Source organism: Podarcis tiliguerta (assembly GCF_965153285.1).
Source record: "Podarcis tiliguerta genome assembly, chromosome: 6".
Lineage (NCBI taxonomy): Eukaryota > Metazoa > Chordata > Lepidosauria > Squamata > Lacertidae > Podarcis > Podarcis tiliguerta.
The window spans coordinates 68,005,159-68,021,492 of NC_139539.1; the positions used below are offsets into that span (position 1 = coordinate 68,005,159).

The 16,334-nt window shown below is 46.3% G+C and overlaps 1 protein-coding gene across 5 annotated transcripts in view; it reads right to left on the reverse strand.

Moving 5' to 3' along the window:
- Positions 1-14,684, reverse strand: part of SYDE2 (synapse defective Rho GTPase homolog 2) — a 47,356-nt gene extending 32,672 nt beyond the window's left edge. For 4 of the 5 annotated variants that reach the window (XM_083444799.1, XM_083444801.1, XM_083444798.1 and 1 more), the window contains exons 1-2: positions 12,451-14,684; positions 4,916-5,614 (exon numbers count right to left, since the gene is read on the reverse strand). In XM_083444799.1, the coding sequence (XP_083300925.1) occupies positions 4,916-5,614; positions 12,451-13,945 (2,194 nt within the window). In that variant the 5' untranslated portion in view covers positions 13,946-14,684. The remainder of the gene's footprint in view (positions 1-4,915; positions 5,615-12,450) is intronic. The other variant, XM_083444797.1, reaches the window with a different exon arrangement.
- Between the last annotated feature and the right edge of the window lie 1,650 nt (positions 14,685-16,334).

Below are 16,334 nucleotides of genomic sequence, written 5' to 3' on the forward strand. Positions count from 1 at the left end.
CACACCCAACCATAGGATGCACCTTGTTTTAGACGGGGAGAACAAGGGAAAAAACTCTCCCTCTCTGCTCCGCGCCCCTTCAGCGAAGCGGCAGGAGAAACGGAGCACACCAACCCCTCTCACTCTCCAGGCTTCAGTGAAAGCAACGCGAAGCCTCCGGAGCGTGGAGGGAGCGCTGAAGCCAAGGAGCCTGCATTCACTCCATAGGACGCACACACATTTCCCCTTAATTTTTGGAGGGGAAAAAGTGCGTCCTATAGAGCGAAAAATACAGTATATCTATTGTTACAGGCACTGGGTGCCTGGGATGCGTGTATGACATCACACAGCGGGAGGAGACCGCAAGGCCCGCCACAGCCACAGGGATGCTCTGCAAAGCCAATCGCAGGCTGTGGAATATTAAGGGGCCCCAGCCCACTCCTTGAAAATTTAAGGGGTGCCCTCAGCCTCTCCCAAGATGGCGCCCCTGTCTATCTTACTGCACACACAGTGTCTAGAGCAGAGCTTTCCAATCTTTTCATGTTGGTGACACACTTTTTAGACATGCATCATTTCATGACACAGTAATTAAGTTCTACTAGCAAACACGGAGGTTAAACTTATCCCTTTCCAACCCTGGGAGGAGCAAGGGGAACGTTTGTGTGACACACTGCAGCCAAAACATCAACGTGTCACGCCACACAGTTTGGAAAGCTCCAGTCTAGAGCGTTGGGTATTTTGTTTTACATTGCTAAACTTTACTTTCATTACTGGCATTTAGCCAGTGACCCTCTGCCTCTGCACTGCACCTTCCCCATTTTATGGTAAAACCTCGCTAAATTATTGCATAACCTTGCTAAAAGTTGAACGTGTGCACAGGTGAAGTGGAACAGAACAGTGATCAGATGATATGTGAATGTGCAAAAGTCTGAATAGAAACACACGAAGGTATTTCTCGCATGAGTTGTAAACTACTGTATATGACCGTTCCAAAGTCAATCTAATTCCGCTTTGAAGGCATGACTGCTGTTTTGCTTGAAACAAATGCAGAATGTAGCTTCAGTACAGGCTGGAATAGCACTCCTTCAATGGAAACTCTACTCGTGTGCCTCAAGCCACTAGTCTCCCATCCTCCTGAAGTAGCAGCTATTTTAAAATGGCTATCACCTCACAAGGATGACTGTCTCCAGCTGCTCAGGAAAGAATGAGGTTAAGGAGGGACACCTGCTTTCAGCCAAGGAAAATGGGGAAGGAAAGGATGGATGCAGGAAAATATCTGGGGGGAGGGAAGCCCATCCCCCTTCAAGAAGCCTTGGTTGGCACAATCCAGTCCCCCAGACCTTCAGAGCACGAGTTCTGCTCCCAGAGTCTCTCAACCATCACCCCCTCTATTGTAGAACAAACAAATATTTTGCTTTTGCTGTATATTGTCCTTTATGCCCACTGCTCTCTGAAAGTGAGGGTGGAATTATCAAGGAGTATTATATAATGGAGAATTCACCTATGCAGTTCCCATTGGGACAAACAGAAACACTGCTGTGATTTTTGCCACATCCCATTTTCTTTCCAAGTGCATTATCAGATATTTGCAATGAAAAGCAAGCGCTTGGGGAAAAACAAAGCCTTACAATAAGGCGGCTTTGGTGGTTTTTTGCCATCATAAATATGTGTGCAGACACTCACACACAAGTAACAGAGAAAGAAAAGGCAGCTTTTGCGGTCAGTTTAAATTCATCACCTTGGCACAGAGGTGTCTGCAAGCTTTTCTATATGGCACCTGGGGTGGAGGTGGGGAACTACACAAGATTATAAACTGCCTTCTGCAGATAACACAAAAAGTGAAGATAGCCACGTTGGACTGTGAGCTTGTGTTACCTAGTTTTTAAAAAGTTATAGAGCTTCTGCAATAAAGCAATTAAATGCACAGCCGCACACCCACTTCTTTCAAAGCTAGAGACCAACAAGCATCACATGGGAATCACTGTACTTCATAAAGTCAGATCTCATCTCATCTACTCAATCGAAGTCTATTTAATCCATCAAGTCAATCCTAATTAAATCAACATGTACACAACTCTGCTCAGACGCAGAAAGGCTGACTCAAATTAACCCCAGAAGTCAATACTCAAGAGTCTTCAACGTGCTCCCCCGCCACCAGTTATACTAAACGCATACAGCTATTGTCTTGGACCGAACACTGTCATTTGGTCTAATGCAAACTGGCTATATAAAATTGTGATCAAAAGCACCAGCCTTCTGTTTTCGAAGGAAGTCTGCAGGGATATTTATCTTTCTCCTCCCACAGCTACACATTCATACAGAAATCCTTACAAACTCTGAAGCTGTAGTTCTTATATAAAAGGCAACGCGTTATGGTAAAAACAGAAAGCTTTTTTTATCTAAATATGGACTACTCGGCTGCAGGATGGAATGCAAATAATGTTCCTTTCAGTACCTCCTGAACTAAAAATACTGTTCTCCCTTTTTTATGATTTGAGGAAGTCTTAAGGATGCTAGGTATAATTCAGTAAACATTATCTCGGAAAACCTCAGCAGCAAACACTATAGTTAAGATGGAAATAGCAATAGAGAGACACTTATTTTCAGAAAGCTTGCAATTGTCTAAAAAAGAGATTTCCTCTACGGCAGGCAGGCAGGCAGTTAAGGATTGCTGTTTTTTCTTATGAGAGGCCTGCTGCTTAATTCTGGAATGGTTAAAAAAAATACGGCATAGCACATACAGGAGAATTCTGTACCAAGAAAATAAGACAGTAAAATGCGAGTGCCTTAGAAAGCATGATGAGTATTAAACAATGTGATGCTTACTGAGAAGCCAACTCATGCAGCCTTTCTGCGGTCACGCAGTTCAAGACTTCTGTTTCAGCAGCCCTTCAGGAGGGATGGTTCTGTTGCCAGGTTTAGATATATACATGCAGAGTTGGAAGAGAAAGTTGCTTTCTTTGTAAGGGGGCGGCAGTATATCATCTGCCTCTCGCTGGTTTTAAAAGTCAGGGAGAAGAGTTGAATGAAAAATGGACAAAGCACAACTGTCGCTGTGAACAGCACAACCATGCCAAGTTCACCCTTCTGCACTGGCTAGTAAAAGTTATCCCGTGTCCTGACAACATCACGCTTTGTGTTTTTTCCCATCGGCAACAGTCAGCAATGTGGAGCAATGGCAGGAAAGGTAAGTTCCCCTATGTTGTTGCAAAGCTTGATATTGAATGGCGTGTTTGATGGCAGCCCTATCTTGATTTGCAGGAAAGTAACAATAAAAATCATACTTAGTGCAAATCAGAACCTGGAAAGATATTAAAGACATTTATTAGTAAGTCCCCTTGAAGAAGCGCTACACAAAATCCCGTCTGCATGCAACGTGTTAAGCTGTTTAGTCCCCATTACAGGCAACAAGGATGATTAGATGATATTCCAGATCTGTTAAAAGGTATTCTGGGAAATATAGCAATCATATCTGTTGTGCTGTTATGGAAACAGGTCAAATATGGACTAGGAAAGTATTTCAAAATCAACACTCAGCATAAAAACTATACATAAGCTGGCATCTGCCCCACCTCAAAGGATATCCCTTTTGGGGGTGGGGTAAATATTTAGAAAATCACTAGGCAGAAGACAGTAACAACCAGCTATGATTGAAAGGCATGAAGACATTTACATCCCACTTCAGAGTAACTGCATGTGCTACTCAGTACTACACATTCATACAAACAAATTGATTTGCCCTGCTGCCCTTTATGTGACAATTTTGTCTGGAGGAGCTGTCATTTCAGCTTTGACTGAAATTAACTGTAGACACCTTAACAGGATTAAAAGAATCACTAAGTACTCCTTAGCAATAAAGCCAATTATGTAACAGCAGGGACTCTCTTCATCAATTATTGCATTCAATGTGATTACTATTCAATGCACACAGAGGCAAGGCTGCATTCATTAACTCAATACACAAGGAACAGTATAGGATAAATTTGCAATCAATTTCACCAGGGTTCATTATAGGCACCACAATCATGAACCAATCTTGATTTAGTTAAGCAACAAATTTTCCCCAGTGAGTTGAAAGCCTCTATATAATTTCCCTTAATTCAAAAACAAACTTTAATCTATCAGAAGTCCTCTGCCAATACTTGTGGGAGCTATGTATGTATTAAGAAATTGATCCATGAAACATGGCATAAAATGCATGTAGATTTCCTACAGTGGTCATATTTACACCTTCCCAGCTTGCAAATAAAGTATATATTATGATGACCTCATAGCTAGTATGTCTCAAGAAAAGCATAACTGTGCTGTTGTAGAAATTAAAAGCACACACGAAATGGAATCCCCTGCCTCCTTGATCCATGTCCATGTTTTCCATTTTTGGTTTTTAAAAACAACCATGAGAAGCAAAGCCAATTCAGAAATGTTAGGCATATCCCTATAGACAGCACCATTAAGACAAATGTTCATTAAGTTGTAATGGGCAATATGTGTTATAGTTTGTTCTAAGAACTGAACAAAAATTAAAATGTTGTCAGTTCTACGCAAACAAAAATCAACGGCAGATCTCATATTGTAGGATATAACCAATTCCCAATCGTGGCTGAAAATAGTGTTTCCGCAAACCTACTAGAAGAACGATTGGGAGAGATGTTTCTACATGAGCAAATGAAAGTTTCAGAATTTGTTACAGAAGAAACCCAAAGTAGGCCTAGTGAAAATAAAGCTTTCTAAAAGAGTAAGTCTGATTTTAAAAATCAGTTCATATCTGAATGAAGATGCATTGATCAAGCTGTATGAGTGAATTAATACTTATGTAAGACTTGAACTTCCAGAGAAATGGGACTTTCAGCTTACCCCAAAATGATAGCTAGTACTGCCTTATGAAATGTAATATTTAACAACATCGCTGTAGGTTAAATGTTTGCACTCCTCTTACCTCCCAAAGTAACTTTCAATGTAGGACTATCTTCCACTGCAAACCCAGTCTGAATACTGCACGTAGGCTTTTGCTTGTGTACTTGCAAATGTTCCATGGAATGTACACCATCTACTTCATTAATTTCCCTGGGCAGAGTGTTTCCGACACAGTCTAGGACGTGTGCGAGGCCTTCGTTAGGCCTTACGACTTTAACCAAGTCATTCCCAGAAGGCACCTTGCAATTAATGGCTTGAGGGTCCAAATGGTCAGCATTACAACCAGGGAAATTGGGCTCATCGTCTTCAGGGATAGGGTTGTACCATATTTCTCCTTCATCATCTGCATCGTTATCATCCCCAAAATCTAAAGTACAGTTTCGCCGTGCCAAAGAGCTTGCCCCGTTCTCAACAGTTCGTACGCAACCAATTCTTCTTTTAGGGCTTTCATGCCCTAGACGTTTGGGGAAAAGGTGAGGCATCTTCGGCTCAAGCAATGGGCTGGGTGATTTCTGTCTCTGGTGCGTTTCTCTTGAAATTTTCTTATACGAGTTTCCTTTTTCCAAATTGGGCACCCTTGGAGAACTTTGATGTAGCCAGTTACGTTTCTTGGACACGGTGATGCTGGCAATCCGAGGCCTGCACTCAGCAACTTCGGTGGATTTGAAGTTCTTAAGTTCTCTTCTGCTCACCGACGGTATGTACACTGTTTCAATCAAATCTGTAACGGACGGGGATGAGGGAAACAGAGAGAGCAAATTGTAATTGCGGAGTGGAATGGTCTACAGCAGCACATTGCAAGTGTCCAGAAAGCCTGAAAAAAGCTTCTGTTTCATAGAAGTAAAGCAGCCAAGCTGGTGCCCTTCCAAAGAGTTTTGGACTACAAAACCCATCAGCCCATCCAGCATGCTTTACTGGCTGGGGCTGATGGAAACTGCAGCCCCAAACATCTGGAGGGCATCAGGTTGGCAAAGGCTGACATAAAGGTAAAGCTCTGATGGAAACAGAACTCCCTTGATTTTACATTCCCCCTTTTTTAAATAAAAAAACTACATAAACTCTGTAGCTATACATTATACACACATTATATCCATATACAGGCATAGCTCAGCATACAGGCATTCCACACAGTTTCAATATACAACAGGGATAGCGGGCAGAGAGGGGGAGGCTGTATATTTTGATGGCTAAATATTCAAATCTGACCAGATGCACAGACCCGACAGCGATAAAGGTCTTGAAGTAACTACAAATGGTAGGACAGTCGTGTCTGAACATGCATCACATTCCAAGTGTGCAGACACAGTGAGAAAAGGATCTACCCCACCCCCCACCCCAATATCAGACACTGCTTGATAAACATTAAGTTAGGGAGCATGCTATAATGTAGCTATCATGACCCACCAAGGGACCAGATTCTTGACTAGTTCAGATTCTTTCATCCTTCTGGGATGAAGGTAAATAACCAAAGAATAGATTTATCTGAGATACATTTTTACAAATGTCACTCTTCGTAGGTTTCATAAAACAAATGTTTATTCTAAAAGAAAGGGGGGGAATATTTTTAAAACTTCTATGCTCCCTGTGAATAATATATAAGGGGCACGGGGGGGGGGGGGAGAGATGCAATCATTTAATCATGCATTATTTCAGCGTTTCATGTCTTCTTGTTCCTCCAGATGTGGTGAAGGTTCCCTTTTACCCCATTTCTGGCCGCTTACAATTATTCCTCAGGAGAATCTCTCTCTCACTGGCATCCTACCCTTCGTCCTAAGACCCCAGAGCAATTTACAATAGTAAATACACAAAACAATAAACGTTAACACAAAACATAGTATCAGCAATGCAATTAAAAAAAAAAAAAGAGCAGTCGGGCAGTTTCCTGAGATCCAAGCATCCTACTATATTAAAACCTAGTGGAAAAGGCAGTTCTTCAGCAGGTCGTGTCACAGTGGACAATGTTGGCACCAGCTGAACCTCTAGGGGCATCGCCTTCCACAACTGCACTGCTATTACTAAGAAGGCCACCTAGTGCTCAAAGACTTGGCTTGGGCTACCATCATGGCCTCCCCAATAGTCCATATGCTAAACAAATACTCACTAGGAATATCCTGTAATTTTACTAGAACATGGAAGCAGGGTTTAAGAAAGGTTTCACCGTGTTACTGTCTCCCTAATATTTAAGGTTATTGGGCAAAAGAAATGGTAAAAATAAAGCCATTAGGCAGAACAATTCCCATCAGTCAATGAAACTCAATGTTATGACCAGGAACAGAACAGAACTTGACTTCATTTAACTTTACCCATGTCTCCATAAAACCTATTTAAGCAGACAGAATTCATTCTGCCTATTTTTAAAAACGCAAATGGATAAGTTCTTTGTTAAAATACTACTACTAATAATAATAATCACTCGCTATGTTGGTTTATATATTTTGTTATTACTCGAAATCTGAAAGACTAAAGTCCGCCCCTGTATTGGGCAAGAAGCATTCTTACATCTCAACCCAGATTTTTGGAATTAAGTCTTTTTCTTTTCCTGTGACTACTCAAGTCTGTACAATTAACAGGCACCTTGTAATTATGTGCATTTTAACCTTCCCATGTCTGTAAAACAATACACAGAATGTAGTACCATTGTGCAACCAATGCTTAAGAATGCTCTGGCTAATTATATTTTTCTGAAGCAGTGTTTTGCAATAAATCTAGGAGGATTTAGAGCAATGAAGCTTTAAACCAGGCATAATCCTAAAACAGAACTTAAAACAAAACTGGGGGGGGGGGGAGGCACCCTCGAAAAGCATTTTCCACTGCAGCTATTCTACACACACTTATGTGGAAAAGTTAAAACATGAAAGAAACTGTACTAAAAAGCAACTGCTTCTTTCAGTTAAGATTAGAGACCACACACTGTTAAAGAGGAGTATTTGAATAAATAAATTATTAACATTTAACTTACAAGCTGGTTCATTCATTATAAAAAGCACCGATACCTGCTAATGCAAGTGACTATTTCACACAAGCACTGTTTGTTTTGTTTTTTAATGTAGAAGGTTCAAAGCTTTATTTTGAAGTTTGTTTAAACAGATTGGACAATGTCTTATGGGCACATAAACAACCAGCAGTTATTTTGGGGTGTGTTTGCTGTAAGCAATAACATTGTATTTCCTCTCAAGATGTTAACACGGAAGGTGTCTTCATAAACCTAACCCACACAGTCGATATTGCCGAAATTGCAGGCTTAGATCACAAAGCAGCTTCTGAAGTGCCTAAAGTCTGTTCTTGAAACCAACTGCACCATTAGGAAACCGAACCACTTGATGGCCAAATTGGGGAAAGGACACCAATACCATTGGAATCCTCTTGCCCCATACTAAGATGTATTGTTAACACCAAAGTGGACATTCTGGAGCTTTGTTAAATGCCTGGGCTTTCCTGCAAGATCTAGATTGATCACAGTGGGAGAATGGGTCACTTGAGGGTACTGGGGCCAGTTGCCATGAGCTGCCCCTGGGGGCAAGATTTGCGGAGGAGGAGGAGGAGAATCCCTTCTCTTTAACTGCCCTGTAGAAATGAGAATTTTGACAGGAGCACTTGCTGAAATTCCCTTTTCTGTGCAGTCTGTTTCTTTACAACTGGGCACCTTAGCAAGATACACATCTCTGTGTTTGTAGGACCGTGAAGCAATTCACAAATGTCCACCCTATATTAAAAGGCAAAGTTTTCCCTCCTCCATTAAGGACAAGTTAGGAAAGCTAACAGCCCTCCGGAGAGCAGATTCTCAACACATAACTCATATCCATAGCTACTCAACATTAATCACACATGTACAAACTAGACCTAAGGCTATGTCTAGTTTACAAAAACAGCAGAAGCAAGTTTAACAAGGGCAAAGCACCACAGTGATCCTGTAGATTTATTGCAGCAATCCTAATTAGAAGTTATTTAAGGTGGGGGGTGCGGGGGGGGTGCTAAGATGCAATGACAAAATATATTCAAACCCTGTGTAGTCTTTGAGTTGTGTGATCTTATTACCTGGAAGTAAATCCTGCTGAACACAATGGGGCTTGCTTACGAGGAAGCATGCCTCGGTCTACACTAGAAGTTCCCAAACTTATTTGACCTACTGTCCCCTTTTCAGGAAAAAAACAAAACAAAACATTACCCAGCACCCCCCAGAAAATCTACCTTCTTTACGCGAACAAACAGAAAGGTGCAGTGACAAATTTGTGTTCTTTTATGTATCTATATTTCTACCTACGTTCTACAACATAGTAAATAAAGATGTAGTTGTAAACAACAGATGAAACATGTACAGTTTTTCAAAATTTTCTTCTCTTCATGCTTCCACTGCCCCTTTATTTTTATTCAATGCCCCATTCCAATTGCACCAGAGGTTACTACCCCCCCAATCGTTCCAGTACCTCCCCCCAGGGGGCGGTATCACCCACTCTCGGAAGCATTGGCCTACGCTGACATACAGAATTTGTTTGTTTCAGAAATACTTTCAATCAGCTGCACACACATTGTACCTTTAGAGTAAATGCAAAATGCATTACTTTCCTCAAGAAATTCTGGGCACTGCTTTTTAAGGATTGCTGGAAATTGCATCTCTGTGAGGAATAAACTACAGTGCCCAGAATTACTTTTAGTGAAAGAATGTGCTTTAAAGACATAGCAGGTACACAGGTCTTTCTTTAATTGTCACAAAATGTGGTCAGTGGTGTGCTAAGTACTGATTTTTTGTGTGTGACCTGGGCACTGTGGAGGGTGCCTTTGATTTAGTACAGGACACAACAACTGATTTAAAGTGGGTGCCATCGTCCCCCATACTAGCATCTTTAATATTTGTCTCTCCCCACACTTTTGTGTCTTGAGGAACTAGATAAGGAAATACAATATAGGATTTATTGAGCTGTACTGTTTCTAGGATGTTAAGCAGAGGGCGATACAGCAGAAAATGGTCCAGAACAACACAGAGGGCCAAAGACAGGTTGAACAGGTGGAAAGGACTGTATCCCCCCTCAGGATAAACCAATCAAAGTAACTAAGCTACCCATTTAAATTAGAAAGCTCTTTGATTAAGCATTTTGAAAATCTTCTAAATAAATAACTCAATGGAGCTGCTCTAAGCATGACTCAATTTGGATCCAAACCAGCGTTCTGTTGAACTTGAAGTATTTCACAAAGGAAACTTACTATAGGCTTGCCCAGAAAAAGATAATTAAGCACTTTCCGATTATTATTATTATTATTTTTATTATTACAGTGGTACCTTGGGTTAAGTACTTAATTCGCTCCGGAGGTCTGTTCTTAACCTGAAACTGTTCTTAACCTGAAGCACCACTTTAGCTAATGGGGCCTCCCGCTGCACCACTGGAGCATGATTTCTGTTCTCACCCTGAAGCAAAGTTCTTAACCTGAGGTAATATTTCTGGGTTAACAGAGTCTGTAACCTGAAGCGTATGTAACCCGAGGTACCACTGTATTATGATCATCATCATTACTATTACTCAAATCTGTAGCTTCTCATTTCTACATACAATACTGGACTATCCACAATAATGTGGACTTTATAGAGAAATTAAACACCAAGGGACCTAGAAACTGAAAGCTTACTTCATATACGGGCACTTTAATAAGTGAGCTATTAACACGGTTTAGCAACACGTTGCGAGATTAATGTATAAAAGAGAGGCATTTTTCTGGAAGCATCCATGTTGATTTGCCAACCCTCCTGGGAATGTTTCACCCCCTCAGGGCCAATAGAAATAAATGAGGCAGTGGTGCTTGACCAGATAACATTAGCATGTTCCTCCCCACCCCACTGTGCTTCCCCCCCCCCCACTCCCCCCCTGTTTTTGTTTTGTCACCGGAATTGTGAGGTGTACTTGTGAACCTGCCACTGGGCAGAGATTTCAGGGGTGGGAGGGAGAGATAAAAAAGAGAAGTATTTTCCACGATACTTCTTGTACTCAAAGTAACTAAACATTTACGGTTAATAAGTGTCACACGTCCATTAAGATTTCACGCAGAGGTTACAATTTAAAACAGTAACTGGGGCGGAGAGAGAGACAAATTGCATTCCATACCAAGAATGACTTTTCACACTGTATTCGCAGCAGGGGAAGTGCTACTGGGCAACACTTTGCTCTGCAACTTGGGGTAAAATGAGGACTGTTTAAGAGGCAGCTCCTCCCCATTGGATTTAGAGTAGCACTGTGCCAGGTAGGCTCCTCCTCAAGGCTTTCTTACACCAGAGAAAGGGGTTGCACTGCTGCAGCAGGCTCAAACGCTGCAAATGTGGCAAGTCCTCAATATTTAAATTCTTCTCCCAGCCTAAAATAAAATAAGCTCCCTGCACATGAAAAACAGCATGCAAGGGGAAGTATTAGTTAGGATGAACCTCTCTCCTTGCTACGCCAGCTTTCCACCTGCAGCGATATTTGATGCAGAAAAGCCCTCCCCACAACTTAAGGTAAAGGTAAAGGTAAAGGGACCCCTGACCATTAGGTCCAGTCGTGGCCGACTCTGGGGTTGCGGCGCTCATCTCGCTTTATTGGCCAAGGGAGCCGGCGTACAGCTTCTGGGTCATGTGGCCAGCATGACTAACCCGCTTCTGGCGAAGCAAAGCAGCTCACGGAAACGCCGTTTACCTTCCCGCCAGAGCGGTACCTATTTATCTACTTGCACTTTGACGTGTTTTCGAACTGCTAGGTTGGCAGGAGCAGGGACAGAGCAACGGGAGCTCACCCCGTCACCTTTGGAGAAATCGAGACTCAGAAGCATATGCCTTTCCTCCCCCCCCCCTTAATTAATATTTTAATGGCAGCAAGCATTTTTAAGTTTTGCTGTATTTGAATGGGGGAGATCTATGCAACTGCTTAACTCTCCCAATGACATAAGTGAGCTTTAAAAAAAAATCCCAGGTTGCGCACTGGAATAAGGAGAAGTTATGGTTACTGTACAGTATTTCTTCCTATTCTACATGTGCTCTCCTTTCCTTTAACTAACCTACTTGTCCTGGTCTGCAAACACAAGTGACCTCATTTTTGTGTGTGTGTGTGTTTTCCCTTCATGTGAATCCCACACACTACTTGCAAATTAGTATTTGGCATGCAAACTTTACGAAAGCCTTGTCTCTTTCTCAACACTCTGCATGCCTGTTATAGCAAACTTGCTATTTTTATGCAATACTGCTTCACGTGCCATAAGCATTAGTGGTATACTCCATCCGGCCCAGAAACTGAGACTATTTTGCCTTTAGCAGAATGAAACAGAGCAGGTGAGGCTTGGAGTAGGCCTGCTCCTTAATTAAAATAAACAAAGGCAAGTCTTCTGCACCTGAAAGCAATTCAGCCAAGTGAAGCTTGTCCCAACCATGGAGATGCAAGGGTGAGGCAAACTGCACTGAAGTGTTTTCTTTCTATCAAGCAGCTGTTAAAAGCACATCACCACTGTCCATTAAAAAAGAAGAACAGAGCAACTCTGGGGAGCCTTGCAAACCCCCAACCATGGGGAAGTGGGGAGGGGGGAAGCGGTCACAAACATCATTACCTGTCAGCAAGATTCTTTGGTCTGAAGGGGATCCTAGGCCCTTTCCACCTTGACCCCTCGAGGGGGCAGGAGGCGGCGTTGCTGGCCCCTCTTCCCTGCCCAGAGGTGGCCCGCAGGTCCTGGGTGTTTTTGCCGGAGACGACGGAGCCCCCGCTGGCTCGCTGCGGCCTTTCATGCCCAGGGAGAGGAGGCGTCCTTTGTACATCCATTTCTGCAGCTTCCGGACCGTCACGGCGGGAGGCTTGAAGGGGCCGCCGTGAGTGCCTGCTGGAGGGCGCCCGTGGCTTCTGCCGCCGCCGCCCCCCTCCGCCGCCGCCGCCGGGTCCGCGACGCCCTTCAGCGCCACCGCCTCGCCCAGGGCGGCGCACAGCTCCGAGCCCAGCAAGCGGCCCAAGTCGTCCCGCGGCAGCGCCGACGGATGTCCCTCGCAAGCGCTCCGGCTGCCGGGGCTTTGCTCGCAGCTGCTGCTGCTGTGGCCAGAGCAGCCGGCGGCAGCAGCTGCGAGGCCGCCGCAGCCTAGTCCCCGCCTGGCGCCCAGCCGCTGCAGCAGCAGGTGGCCCCGGGGCGAGGGGCCGAGCGCGCCGTCGCTGCTGCACCTCCGCAAGGGCGGCGGTCTGGCGGGCGGCTGGGCAGCGGGGAGGCTCTCCCAGCTCTTGCTGATGCCCCGGCGCCAGGCGGGGGCCCTGCCGGAGCCTTGGGAGCCGGACTCGGGCGCTGGCGACGGCGGGGACCCGTCCCCGCACGAGAAAGACCAGCTGGAGGCATCGTGGCTCCTCCCAGCCGAGGAGAAGGAGGAGGACGGCGGCGGGTGGGCAAGGGGCTGCGGGGAGCGGGCCCCGACGACGGGGCTCGCCGGGGGCAGGTCGTGCATGGCGTGGATCAGCAGGTAATAAGCCTCCTGCAGCTGGCTGCGAAGCCGGCCCGCGCTCTCTCGTGCCTTGGTGTGGCCGCCGCCGCCGCCGCCAAGGGCCACGCTGCCGTCGGCGTTCCCCTGCGCCCGGCACGCCAATTTGGGGCAGCTCCAGCCGGGCAGGCTGTGGTTGTCGTAATAGTCCTCTTCCTCGCTCCCGCCGCCCCGCTCCAGCGCAGAGCCCGAGTCCGCCCCCCGGGGGAAAAACGACGACGACGAGAAGCAGAGCTCGGCCGCCGGCGGGGGCGCACGGAGCCCCGGCGGGCTCGGCGGAGGCAGCTGCCGCGTCCCTTCTTCCACGCGGTTCTTCGGCGGGCAAAGGCGGGCTCCGGGGGCTTCTTCCTCAGGCGCCACTGCCGCCTTCCCCCGCCGGGACCAAGACTCCGGCTCCCTCAGCGTGGGCTCCTCCAGGTGGGGCGCGAAGATCCCGCACGGCGCCCCGTTTCCCGGGCGCGCCAGATTCTGCTGGGCTCGACTTCGAAGGGCGCCGCCTCCGCTGGGGTGCCCGGCGGCTTCCCCCGCCGCCCCTCGCTGCGCCCGCCTGCCCCGCAGCTTGGAGAGGGTCCTGCGCAGAGGGTCAGCCATGCCTGGCGCTGGTCGTCGCCTCTCTCCGCCTGGGGGCTAGTTGCTGGGCGCCGCCGCCGCTGCTGCGCGCAAGGGTCCCCCTGAGGGAGACGGCGAGCGCAGCAGCCCGGAGCCCGGCTGGCAGGAGCGCCCCATGGTCCCCTCTCTCTCGCTCGCGCGCGTCCCGCTCTCTCTCCTCTTTCGCTGCTGCTCACCACATATTTGGCATAGCTGAGCGGGGTGAGAGGGCGCCCTGCAATGCGCATGCCTTGCTGCCAGCAGCTGGGCTGAGCGCTCTCGCAGGAGCCTCGCGCACACGGCCTCCCGCCGCCGCCGCCGCCGCCTCCTCCTCGTTCCAGCCCCGAGGCTGCACAGGCTGGGATAGGACGTCGGAGAACAACAGGAGAGGCGAAGTTTTTTTCTCTTACCCCGCGCACCTCCTCCCCTCCCCACGCGCAGGGGCGGGGCGAGCGCCGCTCCCTCTCCCCTCCTTCGCCTGGAAATTAACCCTTTAACTGGCCCCTCTAAGGCACCTACTCTCCGCGAGCCTCAGTGAGCCTACCTTGGGCAGGGAGTTGGGCTTAGCCGCGAGTCCGCTTCTCTTTCTTCTCCCTTTTTCTGGGGAGGCTCCTCTGCCTTTGATAGCTAGAGCCCAGAGCAGTGGTTCTCAAAGGGTGCGGCAGGAGAAGGAGGTGATGGCAAGTGGCTCAGGAAGATTGAAAGAATCCAAAAACATTTAAACGTTTCAGTATAGTATAGCATAGCATAGCAAATAATTTGCGGGGGGGGGGGGGGGAGATATACAACCACAGTCTCCAAGCCTTTCTTCAAAGAGCATTGGCTATTTTTCTGCAGTTCTCCACTACATGCTGTTGTGAACAGCGATTTTCAACTCTTACAAATAGGAAAGATCAGATAAGAGAAAGGTTTCTTTGCATTGATGAGAAGTGTGTTTGTCTGTCTCAAATTATACCTAATACAAATGAGATTACGCTGCAAAAGCAAGCTCACACCTTGCACTGAGATTGCATACATACTTACGGTACATAGGCAAGCGGCTCATTTATGATTATATTTTGGGAATGGTTACTGTAACTGTACTTTCTAAATGTCATAAAGTAGTTGTGTTCTGTGTTATAAATCAAGCCCTGCCAGGAGTTGTTTGTTTTTTGTTTTCCAGTGTGTTTCTTATCAATTAAGTAAGTTTGGCAAGAGCAAATTTTTATTCTGAACATGTGGCCCAGAGAAAATAGTTGGAGAACCCCTGGTCTAGGCGAAAGCACCCCTTTCCCCTACCTGCCACAACCATACCACCTTGGTGGAAGCAAAAGGTGGAGCTGGTTTAGGGTCTCCGCAGGTCCATGTGGAGCAAAGGGAAATAGATCTGCCATGACTCCATGTACAAGATCCTACTTTTACTTACCGGAAAGTCCATGAGAAGTTATGACCACTCATTTGAAGGGCTCTAATTCATAGAAGGCAAGGCTGCCAGCAGCTGCTAAGCACCATGGCTACTTGCTGGGAAACACGGATGCGGAGAGAACCGTCAAGCTCAAGTCCTGCTTGTAGACTTCCCGTGGGCATCCTGCCTGCCGCCACTGTTGGCCTGATCCAGCAAGTTTCTTACGTTCTTATGTCTCAGCTCCCCATCTGCACAATGAAAATAAATGGGTCTGCTTGCAGGGTTGTTGTAAAAATAAACTCAATGTAAGGTTTTCAAACATTTTCCAGGTTTGCAAGCGTGTTGGAGGACGGCCCAGCAACAGGTAATATGGCAACTTTGGTATTACAGTGGTACCTCAGCTTACATACGCTTCAGGTTACATACGCTTCAGGTTACAGACTCCGCTAACACAGAAATAGTGCTTCAGGTTAAGAACTTTGCTTGAGGATGAGAACAGAAATCGGGCTCCGGCTGCGCGGCGGCAGCAGGGGGCCCCATTAGCTAAAGTGGTGCTTCAGGTTAAGAACAGTTTCAGGTTAAGAACGGACTTCCGGAACAAATTAAGTTCTTAACTCGAGGTACCACTGTACTCGTATCAGGCTTTGTATTGACATATTATTACGCAGATAGAATAGATCCCTCGTTTCCCCACACAAAAGGTCCTTCACTGCTGGTGAGGGGAGAGTATCCTCCCCTCCACTTGAGGGCAGCAAGCCAGCCTAGGAGGCGCAGGAAAGACCACACGGGGTGTGTGAATGCCCAACTCCCGCCAGCCTCAGTATGTGAGGAACACTGGACATTGTAGTCCAAGAACACCTGGAGGAGGACAGGTTAGGGACCCCTGTGAAGTCCAACATCTCATCAGTTCTCTCCACCCTTCAGCATCTTTTGCCTCACTTTGACTAACAGGCCCTGGTGCCTTCGCTTTGGAGAGGTTCGTGTTCAGCAAATGTGGCTTCTCCTCGA